Source organism: Crassostrea angulata, chromosome 4 (assembly GCF_025612915.1).
Source record: "Crassostrea angulata isolate pt1a10 chromosome 4, ASM2561291v2, whole genome shotgun sequence".
NCBI classification, from domain to species: Eukaryota; Metazoa; Mollusca; class Bivalvia; order Ostreida; family Ostreidae; genus Magallana; species Magallana angulata.
In genome coordinates this window covers 50,497,670-50,520,235 of record NC_069114.1, presented here as the reverse complement: position 1 = coordinate 50,520,235, position 22,566 = coordinate 50,497,670, and the positions used below count along the sequence as shown (strand labels likewise).

Below are 22,566 nucleotides of genomic sequence, written 5' to 3'. Positions count from 1 at the left end.
ATATGAAGGTAGCGACATTGCAGAAAAACATAACCTGCGTTATATGGCCATTAAAGAGTTCTGATGGAGGGCTTCATGGACATTAGATTCATGCATTCAGCTTATTCTCACACTACCTATAAGTAAAGATTTTCTAAAATTTAATACATTATCAATATATGGCCATATTGGTTCTGCCCTAGGGCCTGAATCCCTAATACAGGGGCCATGAATTTCCTAATTTAGGTAGAGGGCTTTATTCGACATCATTACCATGCATTTAGATTTTCTCATATGTATATCAGTGGCATTGGAAGCAAATTGAAAGTGGGGGGGAGGGCTAGACTGATCATCAGAAATCTTGACAAGCAAAAAAAAACCCCTAATTTCCAAACGCTTGATCTCTGTTTCAAAGACGCCCATTATGTACGAGTGAATAAAAGTATATTGCAATCAAAACTTTAAATATTACCGTTTTTGAAATTTTTAACTGTACAATATTTGATAAAAAAATTGTTATAAGAATATTTTGAAAGGTAAAAGTTATAATCGCCCCAACAGGATATGAACTCATGACCTACCCTTCGGGTTTTATTGGATACTTGCAACAGTGCAGTTTATTATGAAGTAGGTAGATTTCCACTAGAGATTTTCAGGAAACAAAATTTTTTTTAGTACTGGTTTGAATTAAGAAACAGTAAAAAGTGTATTTTAAAAGCATGCTACGAAGACATGGTGAAAAATAATGACATATGGATTTCAAATTTTAGGAAAGAATTGTTCACCTTGGGCTTGGCCGATTTATATCGAAGTTCTATGAAAGAATCTGTTATTTTAGATATTATATCTAATAGAATGTGTGATGTATTTTAACAAAAGGTTGTTAACAATATAAGCAATGCATCAAAATGTATATTATATAAAATGATGTTGATCATTTTTGGTTACAAGTTTATCTAAAGAAACCAATTCATGTAAAATATCGTCAATTAATTACACGCTTACGGTTGTCCTCACATGACTTAAAGATTGAAACAGGGAGGTATGATAATTTAACCCGTGATTGTTGAAAATGTGAATCTTGCAACTTAAATGTAATTGAAGATGAGTTCCATTTTTTACTTATTTGTCTATCACTTTGTAGTTTAAGAGATAAGTATATTAAAACATACTACTCCCGAAAACTAAGTGTCTATAAAGTAATACAGTTATTATCTACCTCTAATACTAAAGAACTTTGTAATTTAGGTAAATATTTATATTATGCAAACAAGCAACGAACTCTTCATGTGAATTATCGAAATTGATTACGTACACTTTGTTTTTCTTACTGTTTATTTAATATGTATATGTTCAATTGTATAACCTATGAGACATTTGTCTCTGGGAACAAAAGATCTTGAACTTTCTCACGCCCGACCGAAATTATCACCTCATAATACATGTACTCAAATAATGATTCCTTATTCCTTATATAAATAAATATCTATGAAATTGAGAATCAAGATTGGTGGATGTTTTTTCTAAACCTATTAATAAAATTATGATAATTAATTAAATAATTATATAAATCAGCTGTCACTTGCATTAAGGTGGTGTATGCCTCCAGTATTTGACGTATTAAGGTGGTACATGGAACACTTCATTATTTGACGTACATCCTATCAAAATAAACAATAAAATTACTAGGATGTATAATTTTATTTCTTTCTTTCCAAATATTGTTACAAACAGCGCGGCGCCATTGAATATGAGTTTTGCCAAACGACTGTCATTTCCAAACACATGACATGGTACCTTTTTCTCGATTTATTTACACAAATATAGATTACAGTTTGTCTGCCTGAAAGTATAAAATATGATATATCTGGTCATAAACTTTTTTTAGTAAAGACAAATCCAAATATTCAAGCTTATAAATTTGAACATTTTTCTACATATTTATACAGAGCTCTTTATCAAAAGGAGGTAAATAAAGCATAAAAATGGCCACGTTCATTCAGCCCTCTTAAGGACAAAGTTCAGTGATTTGAAAATATTGGTGACGGCGGAGCCTGTCTATCTTTGACGTGTATTTATTGATAATTGTATTGTGCATCAATTGATAGAAATTTTAGCTCTCAAATATTCTTTGTGCAACAAAATCGATGTTTCCGGTTTCTATAATATTTAATATTACAAAAAATAAAAATCATACAAAGTAATTTAAGGCTGATGTTGGTATCATTTTTTTAAAAGCATATTTCAAAAAAGGTTCTTAATCATTGCATCAAATAATATACTGGTGTGTCGAGCCTCCTTAATTTTATCCACGTATTTTTTTTAACAAGGAAGGAAATTGTTGGTTATAGACAGAAATATATAGTATTTATGAAAACAATACGATGTCACCTAACAACTCGAAATAACTAACATATTGTTATGACTCATATTTAGCATTTAAATAAAATTCCAAAAAATGAAACAAAATAAAACTACAAAAACCTCAGCACCTGTAAACAGCACAAAAATTTCCACAGTTGTTACACTACTTTACTTAAAAGATGGGATTCTTTTCTCTAAGAATGTAAGTAGATTATATATATTTATTTGTTTTATCAAATCTAGATATAATTAATAAAATACATTTTTATTTGCTGATGTATATAATTTGATAAAGAAACAAAATAAGGGGAGTTTTTCCTTTATTTTTAAGATAACAACAGCATTAAGGGAATGCAGCACATATCAGAGTCAGTGTTTGTGGGGCTGTGTGATATAGTTGGGACCTTACAACAAGTGACCTTTAGGAGGGAGTCAAGGGACATCAAGGAGATGGTGGATAGACGAATTACACCTTACAATGCGTTCATCACGATGACGAGTGGAAGTCGGAGAGAAGGGTTCAGACTGAAGGGATCAGATTTGGACGTTATGTATTGGCCAAACAACCACCGAGTGATCATGGACATGTCTCAGTCTGAGTATTACAACACAGCCAATACAATCTTGATTCTCTCTGACAATTTTGAGAGTCTACCAGGATTTACTCTACTTCAGTTACTGACACCAAAAACAAACAGAGACATCTACTCAGCATTAGTCAGAATGAATGACAGAGTCTATATTTCTAGTTCTATATTCAGACACCTAACTTGTTCAAAAATTTATCCTAATTCTACTGTACACGGACCCTGTGGTAGTGGTGTACTGGGAATTATAGAATATGACCATGCCTACTGTTTTGTTTGTGACTTTTGGCCTTCGTCTGCCTCCTCATGGATAGATAGATGTCACTCATGGCCTAGTCCTGAAGTTGTTCATGATATTGTGAGGAATGGTTGTCACTTTGTAGCAATAGGACACCCGTTAGGAATTCATGAAAATGAAGAGTGGAGAATTTCCTTTTCTCAGGCTGAATATAAACTTGTGTATTCAATGAACCACTGTCAATTTTTGACATACGGATTGTTAAAAATATTTTTAAAAGAAGTTATAGATCAACAATCAGAAGAAACCAGTAAACTGTTGTGTTCTTATCACATGAAGACAACCGCTTTCTGGGTGATTCAAAATAACACACTACCTTACTGGTGTCCACAAAATCTCCTGACCGGTTTCTGGGTCTGCTTTAAACTTCTGCTTAAATGGGTTTACAAGGGGATCTGTCCTAACTTTTTCATCCCCCAAAACAACATGTTTTTGACAAAGGTCTATGGACCAGCACAAAACAGATTGTTCCTTCAGTTACATGAATTGTACAAGAAAGGTCTGGCTTGCCTGTTACAGAGTTCCTCTATTAGGTCCTACATCATTGATGTCCTGTACAAACCCAGACTTTTTATTTGTACAAATCAAAGACACACCTTTTCTGAAGTTCGGCATGATATAGAACTTGCCAGTGAGTCCGATGTTAATCTTTTTAGTCCACAAACCCGCCTTACCAAAGCCATACAAACAGTAGAACAGTTGGTAGAGTTACCCCTGACACACTATCAAGCTCTTACATTACAGAGACTTACAGTCGCAATATTTCAGAATCTTGCCTTTATAACATCAAACAAATACACTAACACCGGTGTCAACAAACAGATGTATATTGCAGACAAAATGTCCTGTCATATGCTGAAATTAGCTACTAAGCTTGGGTGTGTTTCTGATGTGTTGTACATTGCTATGTATTATTACAAGACACTCAGGTACAGGGAAGCTTTATCTGTTTTAGAGATGACAAAGGTCAAGTTAGCACAGCCATATCTAATGTATAGTGCTTGTGAACGTGTAGACAGGCAGAGGTATACTGAGGCTGTAGGGGGACAGTCCTGGTCTACAAAGATGAGACAGGCTGTAGCAGATGATATCGTACTTCACTATGATATCTGTTATATCAGTGAACTAATTCCAGAGCAACAGTCTGCTATACAGAACACAGAGGCTATATTAGTTATCCCAGTGTTTTTAATGGTACATTTCCTAGATTGTTTGTGTTACAGACACATTGATGCAACATTATCACAAGCAGCTCTAGATGAGCTACAGGTCCTAGTCCACCATGATCAGGGAATGTATATAACTTATCTACGCAGAGACATCTCATGGGAGATCCTTGGGATCTGTCAACAGATAACAGGGAACCTCCAGGCTGCTCTATACTCATACCAACAGTCACTCACACAGTATCCAGCAAACGGAATACAAACTGCTACACATATGAGAATACGAGATGTTGTCAGTCAGTTGAACAATTGATAGTAATATTTCAACTATCATACTCACGACGGTTTTAAAACTTTACAGTGTATTTTGATTGGTTACCAGCCTAAATTTCAACAAAAGGCGTTCCATCTTATTTTCTGAAACCAATGCTAAGGATGTGATTTATCGTAGTAAGTTTTCTATTATTTTGGATTGATGAAATTTAAGATATACTAATTTGATTTTTTCTGCAAATTGTTATCTAGTTATTCTTATCCAATTTTTAATTCGGTTGAACAAATGTTATATAAATGATTGTAATTTCAATCTCTCTCTCTCTCTCTCTCTCTCTCTCTCTCTCTCTCTCTCTCTCTAAATATATATATAATAAAAAATTACAGAAAGCCAATTCAAAACTCTACCGGTTTCATTATAATCTTCAGGAGTTTATAAACCGGTAGAGTTTTGAATCGGCTTTCTGTAATTTTTTTTATTATTTATTACTTGTGTGGATTAACTTTACTCATTTTGGATTATATATATATATATATATATATATATATATATATATATATATATATATATATATATATATATATATATATATAATCCAAAATGAGTGAAAGGTGATATCACACAGTATAAATAATCCAGAAATGATCCAGAAAGCGCTAGTGAATAGAAACTTTGGAACTGTTCATTTTCTTCTTCTTTTTTTTTTTAATATATATATATATATATATATACTTGTCTTAGATGAGTGTCACTAATTCTTACCAATATAAGGGAGATAACTCACAGACTCCTTGTCTTTGATGAGTGTCACTAGTTCTAACCAATATAAGGGAGATAACTCACAGACTCCTTGTCTTTGATGAGGGTCACTAGTTCTAACCAATATAAGGGAGATAACTCACAGACTCCTTGTCTTTGATGAGTGTCACTAGTTCTAACCAATATAAGGGAGATAACTCACAGACTCCTTGTCTTTGATGAGGGTCACTCGTTCTAACCAGTATAAGGGAGATAACACACTGACTCTTGGTCTTTGATGAGTGTCACGAGGTCTTAATAATATTAGGGAGTTAACTTACATATTCCTTGTTTTTGATGGATGCCACTATTGACATTATGTTTTATCTACAATGTATATTATAATTCATGCTTTCTGGTGTTTTTGCAGAACACAGAGTCTTAAACAGGCAGATAGGAGGAAACAAATAGTTACGGACGGAAACAGATTACAACGTTGTGTTCCCTTAACTTCTCTTCGTGAGACCTTGTGCTAAATAAAGCTTGCAATGTCATTTAATTTGTTAACAACTCAGTTTTTGTACATAAATACAACAGGCTTTGCATTGAGGACAAAAATATAAATATATGCATACATACATATGTACATTTAGTAAACATAATATCAAATAGACACCTGGTATTTATCAACCGTTAAACAGAAGAAGGATCGTTTATACGATAGTGTTACGTGCCTTGCAACCTTTACTCTATATCCAATTGTAAGGATGAAAAAAATATCACATCTACAGAAATTCGTCAGTCAAGTATACTGGTGATTAATTTAAGTTTAGACAATATACAGTGATGTGATGACAAGTCATTAAAACATTTGAGTTTCGTTATCCGACATACAAGTTCTTGGTGATAGGACATATTTTTACCTTAATGGAAAAATAATGATAATCATCGAACATTTTGCCCAGTTTTAGAGACATGTAATTAAATCAATTTTATAAGACAATTGAAAAGAATAAATTAGCATATCTCATTTATTAGATAGTTTTCCAAGCATTCTTTTTTCTAATATACATGTATGATAATTGTACTTGTTTTTATGATTGTTTCAGATTCAGTCTTGTTTTTAATGAAATACATTATTTAGTAAATCGGTATGTAATGTACAGTTTCTTACTTCACATGAAGAAAAAGAAAAGCAAATTATATTTTATCTTGATGTGCTGATTAAATTTTAAGACGTAATTTAATCATAATCATTTTTACACATGGATTTTTAGACGGGGTCACGTGACCCCGTCTATTGGTTTACTGTCAGCCGAAGTCTCAAACCGGAAGGCACGCGTAGAACACATGGATTGAGTCTACGCGTAAGAAAATAGCGCAGAAAGTTTTCATGCATTTCAGTAAATATGTATCATTAAAACACGCATTAAATCTTTTTAAGTCCGCTGTGTATAAACAAAATTCTATTTAGAAAATAAACAAATAGTTTTATTGATCAAAATATTCTTGCTCGGGTTCAAATGTGGAATGAGTTACATAACTGAATGCACAGCGCCGTTGACGATTCAGTTGGTGTACGAGCTCATTATTCAATACAAGACGTTGATGGTGGAATAGAAAGTTCCAAATCTTTCACCTTAATACTACCAAACTTCATGCGCAACCCGAAGTTAAAATCGGGACGGGTTATACACGGATGTTTTACAAATTAAATAAGTGTTTCATTGGCTTCCAGTCTAGTTGCGATATGACTGCTGTTCGTCTCTAAAGGAATTTTGTACAAAGAAAATAAAAACAAATCTGAATTTGCCTTCTCGTTCGTTGGCTCTTTAGTTGATTAAACTTAATTTAAATTTTAAACAATGCATTGTAAGCAAAATTTATAATAGATTATACATTTTGGAAGACTTATATATCATATAATATATACAATCTTATCGATTGAAGAGCCAAGTTAAATATTAATGTTTATGTTTTCCACCTTAGTTGGAATTTCATCAGGCTTGGGGTGAATTACATTGTAAAATAATGCATTACATTACCATTACCTCATGAATTAGGGCATTAAATTACCATTACCATTACTTATTTTTCTTGACGTAATGCATTACATTACCATTACATGAGTAAAGTAATGCATTACCATTACTTTGTGAAAAGTAATTTAAAAACTAAAGAGTTTTTGTAAACATTTCATAAATAAAACATGCTTAAAATATTTACAGGCTTATGTTCAGGTTTACTATCAGGTTCAAATTTAATGACTTATACAAGATTGCTGTTGCACTTGTAGTTCTCAAAGTAAGGTTGGTCCCGTAACATTTACACGCTAATGGCGGAGTTGACAATCTCTGTTATTTATGTCTCTGATTTTCGGAGTATAATTTTAATAAAAGGAATGGTTGTATCGTAATTCGTGTAGGTGATGCACGAGTTTACACAAAAAGTAGTAAGTAGCGAACGGATTTATTTTTACCTATTAATTTTGCATGAATCGCAAATGAAGAAAATCATGTCAGATAAGTCGGTCTTAAAAATCAAAATGGCGACCGTGACAAATCTTTTTATTGTCAAAGTTCTCGGAATCTTATTGTAAACAAAATATTTTTAACGACAGGTGCCTGTGTTTGTTATCGGTATACAAATGTACACTTTGTTAATTCAGCAGTTTTAGAGTTTTCTGGGTTTTCATAAAACTTTTATTACGGATACCGTCCAACTTGTGGATTTTCCCTTCGATCACAAAATTGAATAAATCTACGCGTAATGATTAAAATTATCTACTTTGATATAGTTGTTTGATTTTCCCGGTTAGTAGTAATTTTTAAAATTTTTCCTTGGGGTCTTATTAGTCCCTTACCGGTTTTCACCGGAGGGGACTATAGCTTTCCTTTGCGTCCGTCAGTCCGCCTGTCCGTCCGTCGGTACGTCCGTCCGTCTGTCTGTCTGTCCGTCCGTCCGTCTGTCTGTCTGTCTGTCCCACTTCAGTTTTCCACACTTTTTTCTTTATGCGTTTGAGGAATAATATGAAATTTGCTGAACAGCTTCAAAATGTCAAACTACAGATCAAGTTTACACTTTTGTAGCGTCTGGTTGACGTATTTTTGAGAAAATTAATTTTTTATATTCCAATTTTTTAATGTTCGGATTCGTTATCGGGTTCGGTGTGTATGAAATAAACGAGGAAAGTATGCAGTCAGTAATAATATCGTGCATTACTTGGACCATTCCTTTTATTGTTTCTAACAAACAAACAAGTTCTGTAAAATAGTGTCAAGCACTGTGTTGTAAATTTAATCGACAGGTTTTTTTTTTGTATTATTCCAATCGGGTTCGTTATCGGGCTGGTCTGTTGATTCGGCATTCATTGTTTTCACAAATTTCTACAAACCGGTAGGGGACAAGTATTGCTTATGCAATACTCTCAGAATGCTTGTTTAACATAATATACCGTTGTGTCAATTTTCTACAATTATGAAGGCCGGGATAGAGTAAAATTTAGACAAAGTATCAGACAATTGCAATAAAGCCGAATTAACATAGATTGTAACAAATAATTCAAACTCATAATTTTGGAAGCATATTCGAGGAAATCCAAGACAATTACAAATTCAAACTTTCAAGACCCCCGTCTTTCAGTACTCTCAGTACTTTGATTAATTATGAAATTCATCGGAAACATTCTGAAAATCTGAATATCTACGTCTATTAATATTGATCTGCTGTTATGGATACTGCACGAAGATTATTTTCCTGAAGTATAATTAACAAATACGTGCATGAGGAAGAAAATCTTATTTGCACAAGTATTCAAATTTCTTGATTAATTGTGTTTGTTCAGTTTGAAAACACTTGGTTTTTGTTACAAACTGTGCATATGTCTGAATTGACTTGTGTGTGCGACTGCCTTTTATTTTGAAGCCCATTTCGTAGATCAATATACCAATATGATGATGTTTGAAAATGGCAATCTTAATTGAACATTTTAATTTTTACTTTTAAATACATTTCTTTTGTAATGATATAAATTTACATAAAAAGTAAAAGCATTATTCTCAAATTCGTGATGATAAATATATTAGATTTAAAAACAAATGAAATAAAAAAAAAATCCAATGCTTTCTTCATATTTTATTAGCCCAAAAAACATTAGAACAAAAAAAATACAAAAAACAAACAAACCAACAAATAAACAATCGATTTATCACCAAACAAGACATACATACACAAAAAATGAAGAAAGAAAACTCAAGCCCATCCCGTCTGAAAAGATCAGTTGTTTGCATCAAAGTTTAACAATTTTGTTTTTTAAGAAAAAATCTCGGGTCTTTTCAGTTACTCGCAAACAACATGTATCGAATATTAAAAGAATTTCGTATCATTTATACAAAAACAAGTTGCTGTCCTTTAAAAAAGAACTACAATACGTGGACCATTTGCATGTGTTTTCAACGAAAACGTGAAAGCCTTAAGGTGTCATAACAGTATTTCAAAACATGGCTGAGCCAAAATAATTCCCGAATTTTCCTTTGAATTCGGGGCGTTTCCGCACGCGACAGGAGCTAATTTTTTTTCACGAGATGAAAAACAATGTGTAAGAGGTCTAACTATCCCATTTTTGTAATAATGCGAGGTCATTTAAATTTTTGATGCGTGTTGTTTCCGGAGGGAGGTGAAAAGGCCCGGGCTTGATTTACAAGCACATGTGTAACTTCGAGGTAAACAAAGTCTCACGCCTTGTTGGTTGCACGTGTGTATTTTGCTAGAAAGTTGTAAATGAAGCGTTGTTTAAAAAGATTTCGAGGATTTTTTTTCCAGAAGTTCGTTTTGAAATTTTAATGTGTATGTAAAATTGTGCAATTTTGATAATAATACATAGTAAAATGTAATACTGTAGTGACACCTTAAGATTATCAGAGATTCCGCCGACTTTAGCCCTCTGCTTTTAACCACTAAATGTGTACGTTGTATATATATATATATATATATATATATATATATATATATATATATAGAGGATATCTATATTGTGTGATTTTATATTTGCTTTATCCAACGAGTTGAAATGGTGTATATATTCGCGAGGCTTGCCGAGCGAATATAACCATTTCAACGAGTTGGATAAAGCAAATATAAAATCACACAATTATAGATGTTCTATTTATCTCATTCAATTTGATTTATATTATGAAGCTTTTGAGACAGTCCCTTGTGTGACCCAAGGTTTTTTTTTTCAAAGATTAAAAACGATGATGCAACGTTGTGTTATGCGGCTATTGTGACCTTGCGCAATACAATTTAGTACGTCATTCCTGAGATAAATCTAACTGTTTTAATGTAAAGTTTCACTGAAATAAACCTTAAAATAATTTTTTAGCTCTAGATAATTTTTCTTAGAGCTTATTCACTTGATTAAATGGAAATTCCGATTAGAAGACTTAAATAATCAAGTTTGTTGACATACACAAAGTTGCGAATGCTCGTTAGTTTGAATATTTACTCGAACGAGGAACAGTTGTTGATGCATGATGTTTAATAAAACAAACACTAGGCTAGCCTTATGAAAATTGAAAATAGTGAATAAGGATGCTTACTGGTGGTGGAATAAAAGTCTCATGAAACATTATTTCGGTAAGTTCTTGTATATAAACACAACCCGAGCGGTCTGTTTTCATCGCGTCGTCAGGATGAACTCCTTGATAGTTAACGTAATTTGTAGTTTTATAAACTTCACAAAGCAAATTGAAAGTTGGAAGTGGGCTAAATTTATCAAAAATCTTGACAAACAAGAAAAAGGGTCTTGTGGTTACGGTTATGAATAACTTTGCAAAAAAGGTGTGGGGGGGGGGGGCTAACCCCCCCCCCCCCCCCACTCACAATAGCCCCCCGGTTCCGAGCCTGTGCTACGCAGTTATGCGTTTTCCTTCATATTTGTAATTCAAATCTTTGACAAAATCAATTTTATATTAATTTTTGTAGTAGATATAGTTATGTTGAAAGTACTAGCAAATCTTCGAAAATAGGTCACTGAAGCGTTGAAGCGAGGGGCTGTGTCAAAAGTAGTTCCGACCGGAAGTATTTGATATAGCATCACCCGTGTGATATAGCAAAGGTTTATCACACGGGTAATATACACCACACGTATGAGATAAATATATATAGCCCTGACTTTTTATCTCAGAATTTAAAGGATTCATACTTCTAAAATAATTATGATATATCTATGAATATGGAACGCCAAATTAACATATATTCAAATATTTGTACCTATCTTCAAATAATTGTACCTATCTTCAATTCAATTGTACCTATCTTCAATTCAATTGTACCTATCTTCAATTCAATTGTACCTATCTTCAAATTGAATTAGAGATAGGTACAATTCAATTATACCTATCTTTAATTCATTTGAAGATAGGTACAATTGATTTGAAGATAGGTACAAATGCAATGAATTGAAGATAGGTACAATTGAATTAAAGATAGGTACAATTGAATTGAACCTATCTTCAATTACTAAAATATTGGCAATAATGAATACTCCCTGTATAGTACGTCATTTCCGTTACGTCACAACTTATAAATAAAGTCATTCGGTATATACACGAGATAATAATAAAAAATGGATGTCCTAAAGATCTATAAAAGAAAAATCAGAGGTGACATTACTGCTTAACACCTTTATATATTTATAAAAAATAAAAATTAAAAAAAGATTGAAGAAAGGTGACTTAGAAATAAAATCGGGATCGGGATGATAAAATAGGCAATATATATGATTTTGTCAACTTTTCGAAAGATTGAGCCTTAAAACAAACAAAAACTCATTATAATTGGTACCGCTTTAATAAATAGAGTGATTATCAACTACATTATACATACTTTGATAAAATTATGGAAAAAAATAAAGCCAGTTTTTTTATTTAGGTATATATAGTGACCCTAACTACGTCACTACCCTAACTCCGTCACTTTTGGGGTATTCGGGTATACATGTTTTTGGCTTTCTTATTGATATACATGTATATTTTAATAAGTAAATGATGCCTTTTGCAAATATATTGCACACACATATATATTTCTTCTTTCATCTTCGTTGTTGGTGCTTCCCTTGTTTCCCTCCATGTTGAAATGTCTTCAAGGGAGCGTTCATTATTTTCAACAATACACAAAACGAATTGAACCTAGGTATAATTGAATTGTACCTATCTTCAAATACTTTGTAGATATGTCTGAATTGAACCTATCTTCAAATCAATTGTACCTATCTTTAAATGAATTTTACCTATCTTCAAATGAATTAGAGATAGGTATAATTCAATTGAACCTATCTTTAATTGAATTGAAGATAGGTATAATTCATTTGTACCTAGGTATAATTCATTTGTACCTAGGTATAATTATTTAGAGATAGGTATAATTATTTACACCTATCTTCAATTCAATTGTACCTATCTTTAATTCAATTGTACCTATCTTCAAATGATTTGAAGATAGGTACAATTAATTGAAGATAGGTACAATTATTTGATTTCAGGACGGTAAAGAGTTGACCGTTCAAGTCAAATGCAGAAGGGGGGATATACAATGCATCCTCCATCTTCTTAAACCACTGCGAAGATATACGGAAAAGAAAAACCATTTTTTCGTCACAGTCCCATAATAACAACAATCTTTTTCAAAGATAAACAATTACATTCAAGGACTGGAACGAGCTTTTTCCGGTATCATACAATATTTTACTCGGTATAACGATATGGCATGATTTGACAAAAAAGTCTATACGTGGCTTTGAGTTTATTATGTCAAATTTCGTTCTGCAAATACAAGAGTTGCAAAGTGACTAAATATTCAGCCTTGGGTGATTTTGTTACCTAAGAAACAGTGACATTTCCGTTAGCTACGAAATTGTAATGCGAAATCGCAAAATACATAATTTCGGATTACAAATGCCGTAATTACCTAGGAAACAATGGCTTTGTTACCTGTATGACTGGTCGAGTCTTGCTGGTCACGTGACACTGCAGGGTCCCAGTGTCGCCCTCGGTGACCATTGTATCGGGAATTATTTTAATCTCCGGTTTGTCCACGTTGGTCATTACTAGTGCTGTAAGACATAAAACATAGGTGCATGAAGACAAAAAAAACATGAGGCATGGGGAAAAAAGACGGACAAATCTAATCTTGAAAAAAAAAAAGCTTTTTAACATCTTGATATAAGTTACTAATATACCGAATTCAGTCAATGGATAAACAAATGAATATAAAGGAAAGGAAAATCAAACAATATTATAGTTTGGTATGGAACCTAAGCATTTGAAAATGAATAAACGTGCCAAAAATCAATTTAAATACGTTCATATTCTTAAATACTCACCCTATATCGTTTAACAGTCATATATGTTTTAACATTATTGAAGTATTGTTGAGAATCACTTTGAGAGTATTGGAATTTTAAACGTCACCAATCTTGAAAAATATTCCAGTTTACATACCCCTGCAGGATCCTATTGACAGAAGAGCCGAACTCATCATTATCAAGACCAACATTTTTCAACTAAAAAAGTCCAACAAGAAATCATATTGACGCAAGCGTCAAATGGGCCGCAAAAAATATAATTGTTGTATGAATCATTGATTGTTTACATAAAAACACACCACAAAGAAGAAAATAAGAGTTGGTTGTACTAATTTTTATGGTAAATTTTAATATACTTAAGCAACTTGTTTTGAAGTTAGTTTAAGAAATATTTTATTCAAAAATATACATATAAGTATATAAATGAATCTGGATTGAACAGCAGGCAATACTAGCCTATATTAGTTCTCTCTATCTGAGATTGAAGTTTAACATTTTACTATCTTTTACTATTTTATCATAAAGAATCGATTTCGTTACTGTGAGCATTTCTAACGGAAATTGTATGATTATTGCCATAGTATGAAGTAATGGAGAACACACTGCATGATTTGTACATAACTCTAATACAAAGTTCAACTCATCATTTTTCTCTTGGAGATTATGAATTTCAAACGGTTAACCATTTTGGTTTTTTTTGTTGCATAGTATTGAATGAAAACTTAATGCATTAATTTAATATATGATTTCAAGGGACCTCATAATAAATTAAAAATGGATTAGTTCAAATTTTCCAGTCAATTGAAATTTTCATTTCTGTCATATTCTTGATAAATAATTGATATAAAAAAAACGTCATTTCATGATATTTTCTACCACATTTTACATGGAAATATAATAAATACACACGCAAAGTCATTTTATTTGACACGGCACATAGAAATTCAAATATATCATTTATATAAAATTTAATGACATTCAGATCTTGAGTATTTCAGGTCTTTAGTATGTCCCGCATACCGATCCTGATGCATTGTTTTGAAAAGAATGAAAAACTCCGAAATTTTCCGAATAGATTATAGTCTCGATAAAAACGCGCCAAATACGACAATCTACTAAGTATGACCTACTTTTCATTTACGAGTAAAACAATAAAATATGTGATATTTTCTAAAAGGCATAAAACATATTTCTACCTGCAAATTTACTTTAAATTCATAAAAATAAGCATAGTATTAATTCTATTAAAAAAGAACTGTCCCGCAGAAACGCAGTAACAATATTTAAATGTGTATCAAATAACGGACCGCCTTCCGGCGGCCCGTAATAAGCAGATGTATTATTCTTGCGCCAAAAACTGAACTTATATGTAGACTACCGATGCACAATTTTTTCACTGAAGGTTTTTATCTGTAACTTTAACACGTGATGTGTTACCTATACCTTTATCAACACAAATTTCATTATTCGTGTATAAATTGAAATGTCGCATCTTAAAACTAGTTTTATCTTTCAAAAGGATGACCACAGATATACAAAATTACCTACCTTAATCAAATACACCCCTTGTATGGACCACCACGTTTTCCTAGCTTTGTGCTGTTGCAAACTCTCTGAACAGATGTTGATTTTAGGCAATTTGCCTTAAATACAGTTAACATATGGATAATAGTTTTAATGATAGGGAAATTGAGCAGTTTACTTAATCACACTGTTTCAAAAGCACACCATTAGTATAGTTACAACGTTATTCAACATCCAACAAAATGGTAAATAATATATATATATATATATATATATATATATATATATATATATATATATATATATATATATATATATATATATATATATATATATATATATATATATATATATATAAAACTTTTAAAACACTGTTTCAAAATATTTCGACCGTGTTACCGGTCTTCATCAGTCGGTGTTTATTGTCTATAGCAACACAACGTAGAACATATACTATGACGTCACACTGTGAATACAGTCTGGCAAGTGACGTCATACAACAATATTGCGCCAAAAACATATGAAATATAGGTGAGAGTCTATAGAAAGCACATTGACCTTTTCATTGAAAAAGAGAATTTGGATATATATATATATATATATATATATATATATATATATATATATATATATATATATATATATATATATATATATATATATATATATATATAATCAAAAAAGAAAAAGAAAATGAACAGTTCCAAAGTTTCTATTCACTAGCGCTTTCTGGATTTACATCCTTCTTCAGGTGAATGTACATAAGTTATGAATTTCATAACTTATGTACATTCACCTGAAGAAGGATGTAACTTTCAGGTGAATGTACATAAGTTATGAATTTCATAACTTATGTACATTCACCTGAAGAAGGATGTAAATCCAGAAAGCGCTAGTGAATAGAAACTTTGGAACTGTTCATTTTCTTTTTCTTTTTTGATTATTTATACTGTGTGATATCACCTTTCACTCATTTTGGATTATATATATATATATATATATATATATATATATATATATATATATATATATATATATATATATATATATATAAATATATATATATGCACACACAGTCAAACTTGTATTAAGCAGTCACTTGCGGGAGGCAATTTGCCAACATCAAATACCTTATTAAATCAATTATTCATTATTTGCGTTCTGTTTCTTTACAATTTTACTAGGATACCACAGTTGTATAATATTACAATAGCAACGGTGTAAAAGTGGTATTAATGAAATTCTTTTTTTTAAGATGTTAATAGTTTAAATAAGGGGGGGGGGGGGATGGCTATGTTTTATTCAACATATAGAAAAGGTATGAAACAACACTGAAAAAATTCTTGTTCAGGAAATAGAACGTATCGAATTTTACTGTTGATATTTATATTTTGGATGATAAAAGGTGCTCTTGAAAAACTACGCAAAGAAAAGTTGTTTGGACATATGATAGGGTCTCATGCCCATTAGATGGAGGAAGGCGAAAATCCTTCAAAATATTTTTGCAATTTGGAATCTAGAAATTACACAAATTTATTAAGGATTGATTTAAATAATATTATTTTTAATTACAATTCACCTAAGTTACAAAGTAAGTTGTCAATTGGTCTAGAAGAAGTTTTTTTGAGAGAAAAAAATAATAAATGTCATAAAACATATAAAGAACAACAAATCTCCTGGAATTGATGGTTACACTGCTGAATTTTAAAAATTTTGTTTGGAAAGATATTAAAAATTAACTGTATATTTTTGAAGAAGTAACTCCCCATCTCACAGAGACTTGGAATTATCTCAAGTCTATCTAAAGGTGATAAGCCTAGACAGTTTTTAAAAAGCTGGCGACCAATTACTCTTTTAAATGTTTTGTTTAAGACTATTTCAGGGTATGTTAGTTTTAGAATCAAAAAAGTATTAGATTATTTTATATCTAATAGACAGTCTGAATTTATGAAGGGAAGATACATTAAATATGACCTGTTATCTTACACAAAGTTCAAAAACATACCTGGTCTTTTGGTACTTATAGATTTTGAAAAGGCTTTTGATTCTATGTCGTGGTAATTCATATACCAAATGACTTAAATATTTTGGCTTTGGAAAAAATATTATTTAATGGATTAAGATTTTAAATACTAACTTCCATGCTGTTATATTACACTGCGGCCATTTATCACAACATTTTGTTGTACAAAGGGGATGCAGGCAAGGAGACCCTGTCGCTTCATATTTATTCATCATGTGTGCAGAAATCTTAGCAATAATGATTAAACAAAACAAAGATATTAAAGGTATTTTTATTAATGATATTGAACGTTAGACATCACAATATGCAGATCACACTTCACTATAGCTGCAGGACTGTAGCTCCCGGCCTGGAAAAATTCGGATGGACGACCTGGGAGCTACAGTGCCTACCATTTTAAAAAAAACTGCAATTTACGGCGCACAAAAAATGAGTTAGTTTGGACTTATTAACCTTATTTTCACACAAATTCTGTAAAAACAATTAGTACCATTAAATTCTTCAGCCAATTTACTACTGACTTCGTTACTTTACTTGCCTCAGACTTTCTCTTAAACATGATAACCGACATCGGAAAGAGAAGTATGTTAATTTACGTCAAGATCAAGGGTCGCCATTTTTAGATGTAAACAAACTTGCACCACTTTAATTTACAGGGCTGGTGGTGGTGTTTAAAAGACTATCAGAGGCAAGTTAAGTGATGATATCTGTAGTGAAATATCCGAGGAATTTTTTGGGATCAAATATTTGTACACAACGTGTTCGTAAATGAGATTAATCAGTCCAAAAGTAGCGCATTTTTTTGTGCGCCGTAAATTGCAGTTTTTTTTATATGGTAGGCACTGCAGCTCCAAGGTCGTCCATCCAAATTTTTCCAGACCGGGAGCTACAGTCCTGCAGCTAACATCACTAGTCCTAGATGGTTCACCAAAATCTCTTTTTGCAGCTCTAGAAACCATAGAATTTTTTTTCAGTTTTTCTGGTCTTAAAATAAATACATCTAAGACAAAGATAATAAAATTCAGATCAGGTTTATTATCACACAAGATGGAAATTGGATTTGGGGTCAACAACATTCAACCTTTTAGGAATTCAGTTCTCAGTAAATCTTCATAATATTGCCGATATGAATTATGATGTGCAAATTCCAAAAATTATAGCTCTGTCTGAGCAATAGAAACGACGAATTCTTACTCCCATTGGTATAATTACTGTTATTAAAAGTTTGCTCATACCGAAACTAAATCATTTAATCTTTTCAATATCAAATCCAAAGAAAGAAACAATTTCATATCTTAATTTTTCTTTTTTTAAAATTTTTGTGGAAATCGAAGATTGATAAAGTTAAGAGGTCAGTCATTACACAGGACTATAATTCATCAGGAGGGTTGAAAATGGTTGATATTAACAATTTTATCACATCCCTCAAATGTTCTTGGATAAAAAGGCTTACAAAATCACACAAACCATGGGTGGATTTTTTATTTACCATTTATGGAAATGAATTTTTACAGAAATTGTTTGATTTTGGTGATGGTTTTGAAATCGAATGTTTACATAAGGTAAACAATGATTTTTGGAAAGATGTGTTAATTTCATGGTACCTTTAGTTATCACCCAAAGGTAAAAGATAATATTTTAAATACTCCGTTGTGGTACAATTCAAAAATAAACATAGCAAATAAATATGTTTTAATAAAAACCTTTGTTTTAATACAACAGTGTTAAAACAGCAATGTTTCAGTTTTTTAAAATGTCTAATATTGACAGGACTTCTGTTAAAAGAAATCTTAATCCATGTATACCATTTTTTCCAAACAATAATAATCCATGAAAAGTGTACAAAAATTATTTACAATGTTTTGAATGAAAATGGGGTTGTCCCGATTGTGTAACCAAATGGAAAACAGTTTATAATGTTGAAAATCATATTGTATATGACATTTTTTAAGATTTGTTTTAAAACTACCAAAGATTCTTCTGTACAATGGCTTCAATTTAGAATTTTACACCAAATTCTTCCAGTTGGATACTACCTTAAAAAATCAATATTAAAACTACTGACACATGTGGGTTGTGTAAAAATAATGTGTAAACAATAATACATGTTTTTATTTTCTATGAGAGAACTTAGTTTACACATTTATAGAAAGACCTCTGAGAGAATTGGATTAAAATGTCTTATTTTATACTTGGCCAACTTCTTTTGCCATTTCATAACAAAGTCATTAATTTTATAATTATGTATATTAAACAATATATTTTTGTTGTCTTATGTCAAATAGGATTACATTGTAAATTACAATATTTTCAAAACTAATGGGATTGTTGGAAAGGTATCTTTGCTGCTGATATCTGGGATTTTCTTTTATTATTATGAATATTTTTTTCTATTTCTTTATTTTTTTGGTTGGTCTATACTGAATTTTTTTCCATGTAGGCAAGTAACCACAAAATAATACATGTCGGTGTTTATTTATAAGTGTGTATGTGTGTGTGTGTACGATTGAATGTCTGTTTTGCACGTCTGTTTCTTTGAAAAAGAAATAAATCATTTTTTTAAAAACCCACAAAAAACCCAATTATTCAATTTTATTTTAATTATATACTTGATATTTAGCATAATGTATAAAATGATAGATAAATTTATAAGATGTTTTTTATAATATCTATTATATTTACAAATAAGTACAAGTACACAACAATTCATTGTGCATGAAATTTTTATATTTGTTAAATTATTGAAATAAGTCATTACGTGGTAAAACCTTGTTGCTGACAATTTAACAACTATAACACTATTTTCATGAGTACCGTATATATAGACAACAAACATTTTAATACATCAACAATTAAGTTTTTAACCGACCGTATCTGAACTCAAATCATTTTATTCAATCAAGCACTTTTCTCTTGCCTCGCCGCGGGGATTTTTGACACCTATTTTATTAATGTCGATTAAACAAACATTATTAATACATATTTAACAATTCACTTAATTCCAATTAGTATCTGATATGCCAATTAATTTGGTTTCTCTCGCCTCAAGCATATAATTATTATTTACATTTATTACCCAACATTCGGAAGCCATGTTTAAAATCCCCGGGTGTAAATAATTTGATCGACTAAAATGGCCGCCCCATGAATGTCGACTGTTTCGGATCAAAATTTCAGTTTCGGATCAAAATACGATGACCGCTGACCGTAAGTTCTCTTCTTTGTTCTTGGTGTCGAAATCTATCAGTTTGGAAATCTAATTAATACAATACAATGCATAATTCACGCATTAAATTCAAAAAGAAAACCGAATGGCGGGAATGAAACACAATAGAATCTCTTATACTTCCACCTATAGCTAGAGATATCCGCTTCCTTGTAGGCCTTGGGCTTCTTTCTGATGATAAATAATGACACCGAAAGATGTGTCGTAGCATGATAGAAGTAATACCTATTGTTCGTGCTTCTTTTCTGATTCTTTCTCTGCTATATGCATAACGTCAAGCAGAGTAAGTAGCAAAATAGGTTGGTTCACAAATATCTGTGGAAAATCTGAGGAGCTTATTCTTCAAAGTAGATTCTTCCAAAGGTTCCCAAATACGACAGAGTCTTTTAACTGGATCATACGTATGCAAGCAACTTATGCTGCTTGCGAATCATTTGTTCTAGCCCCATTATCAGCAAATCTATTCCTTTGAATGCGGAAATTTTTCCACTATTTTTGTGACGCTAGCTCTCATGTTTTTCTAAGAGCCGGTGTAATAAAGAATAATGACCCCCGTAGAATAATGACCGGGGGTCATTTTTCTACGTAGAATAATGACCCCCCGGTCATTAAACTACGCAGAAAAATGACCCCCCGGTCATTATTCTACGTATAAAAATGACCCCTTTGCCTGAAGAATAAGTGTCATTTTTATAAAAATGAGCACACTCCACATGAAGAAAAGTGACCCCTGTAGAATAATGACCCCCTTGTAGATTAAAGTTTTTCAGTATATTATTTTATTATTTGTGAAATAGTCTTTACACTATTGTAATTTTTACTGCTGCAGTTTACAGAAAGTAACAGAAATTATAATTCATATTCAAATAAACTAAAAGTGAAAGAAGGGGTATATCTTAGAAAATAAAAATCCTTCCGTTATAACAAGGTATTGAGGTATTGCATCGGGGTATGGTTGTCATCTTTAACAATTACATTTACATATATCTATGGTGTTCCGATAGGGCCACTTCGACCTAAGTTGCAAGGGCGATTGTGCGAAGGCGAAGGAGCAAAATTGCGAAGATGCGACGACGAAGCGCGAAGATGAGATGCATAAAGTGCGAAGGTGCGAAGGCGAAGGAGCGATACTACTATCGCTTCTTCCCAACTTTGCACTTTCGCCCTCGCCTTATTTTATTGCATTCAGTAAGTCTCGGTCGATTACATAGAATTTAATACAGGCACCGTACTCGCCAAGTTTTTCCGATTAATCCATGCTATTATTGGTACGCATGCGCTAGGCCATCGCGCTTACTATGAATGTTTATTAATATTTTAATGTGTACATGTAACATATATGTTTACCAGTGCTGGCTATGCCTAATCATTATATACTCCACATAAAATGTAATGTCCGCCATAATGTATACATATGCACTTCCAGACTCCTGTCACTTACCAGCCGTCTGATTACCGTGGACCAAACACAATAACATTCTAATTTCATTATGCGACACTCCTTGCTCATGCATGATCTAGAGGGGGAGAGGGGCCCGCCCCACCGGAAAATTCAATATTAATAATTTTACGCAGTAAAAGAGAGGGAGTCCGGACCCTATCCCCCTGAATAATTTAATTTTATTAATTTTATTTTTAAAAAATCCCAAAATATACTTTGGAACCCTTTAAACGATGGAGAGCTCCGCAATTATAAAACATAGGTAATCAAAGATTACAAAGCTCACCGAGACGAGGCATCACCTTTTTGAGGCATCACCTTTATGAGACTACCTTTATCATATTATTTTAACACCATCCTTTATTATCTTGGATATTCATGGATTCTGTTTTGACACAAAATCGTATATCATCTGTTAAAAAATTGTATGATAAGCATATGTCCATATGTTAATCAATACAATAATATACAATTAAAAGTGCATCTAATCATACTTACAATATATATCATATAAAACCATAAAATACCGTAAAAAGTTGTGAGATATGATATTGTAACGTATGATATGACATTGTATTGTGTTA

The 22,566-nt window shown here is 31.8% G+C and overlaps 2 protein-coding genes across 2 annotated transcripts; one reads left to right on the top strand and one right to left on the bottom strand.

Annotated features, from left to right (window-relative positions):
- Positions 1 to 2,692: 2,692 nt before the first annotated feature.
- LOC128179636 (uncharacterized) lies at positions 2,693 to 6,131 on the top strand. The gene is made up of 2 exons (XM_052847138.1): positions 2,693 to 4,844; positions 5,837 to 6,131. The coding sequence occupies exon 1, from the start codon at positions 2,695 to 2,697 to the stop codon at positions 4,705 to 4,707; it is 2,013 nt and encodes a 670-aa protein (XP_052703098.1). The 5' UTR covers positions 2,693 to 2,694; the 3' UTR covers positions 4,708 to 4,844; positions 5,837 to 6,131.
- A 5,909-nt stretch (positions 6,132 to 12,040) lies between these two features.
- LOC128182316 (uncharacterized) lies at positions 12,041 to 13,980 on the bottom strand. The gene is made up of 4 exons (XM_052850899.1): positions 13,905 to 13,980; positions 13,395 to 13,516; positions 12,931 to 13,021; positions 12,041 to 12,048 (listed from the first exon to the last, which is right to left on the bottom strand). The coding sequence occupies exons 1-4, from the start codon at positions 13,957 to 13,959 to the stop codon at positions 12,041 to 12,043; spliced, it is 276 nt and encodes a 91-aa protein (XP_052706859.1). The 5' UTR covers positions 13,960 to 13,980.
- Between the last annotated feature and the right edge of the window lie 8,586 nt (positions 13,981 to 22,566).

Bases quoted from the DNA above. Each gene is read 5' to 3' on its own strand.
- LOC128179636 (XM_052847138.1), top strand. From the start codon at position 2,695: ATGCAGCACATATCAGAGTCAGTGTTTGTGGGGCTGTGTGATATAGTT.
- LOC128182316 (XM_052850899.1), bottom strand. From the start codon at position 13,959: ATGTTGGTCTTGATAATGATGAGTTCGGCTCTTCTGTCAATAGGATCC. The intron at 13,517-13,904 runs GTATGTAAACTG...TATGTCTTACAG, and splicing joins GTCAATAGGATCCTGCAGGG to CACTAGTAATGACCAACGTG. The intron at 13,022-13,394 runs GTAACAAAGCCA...ATATCTTCGCAG, and splicing joins AGACTCGACCAGTCATACAG to TGGTTTAAGAAGATGGAGGA.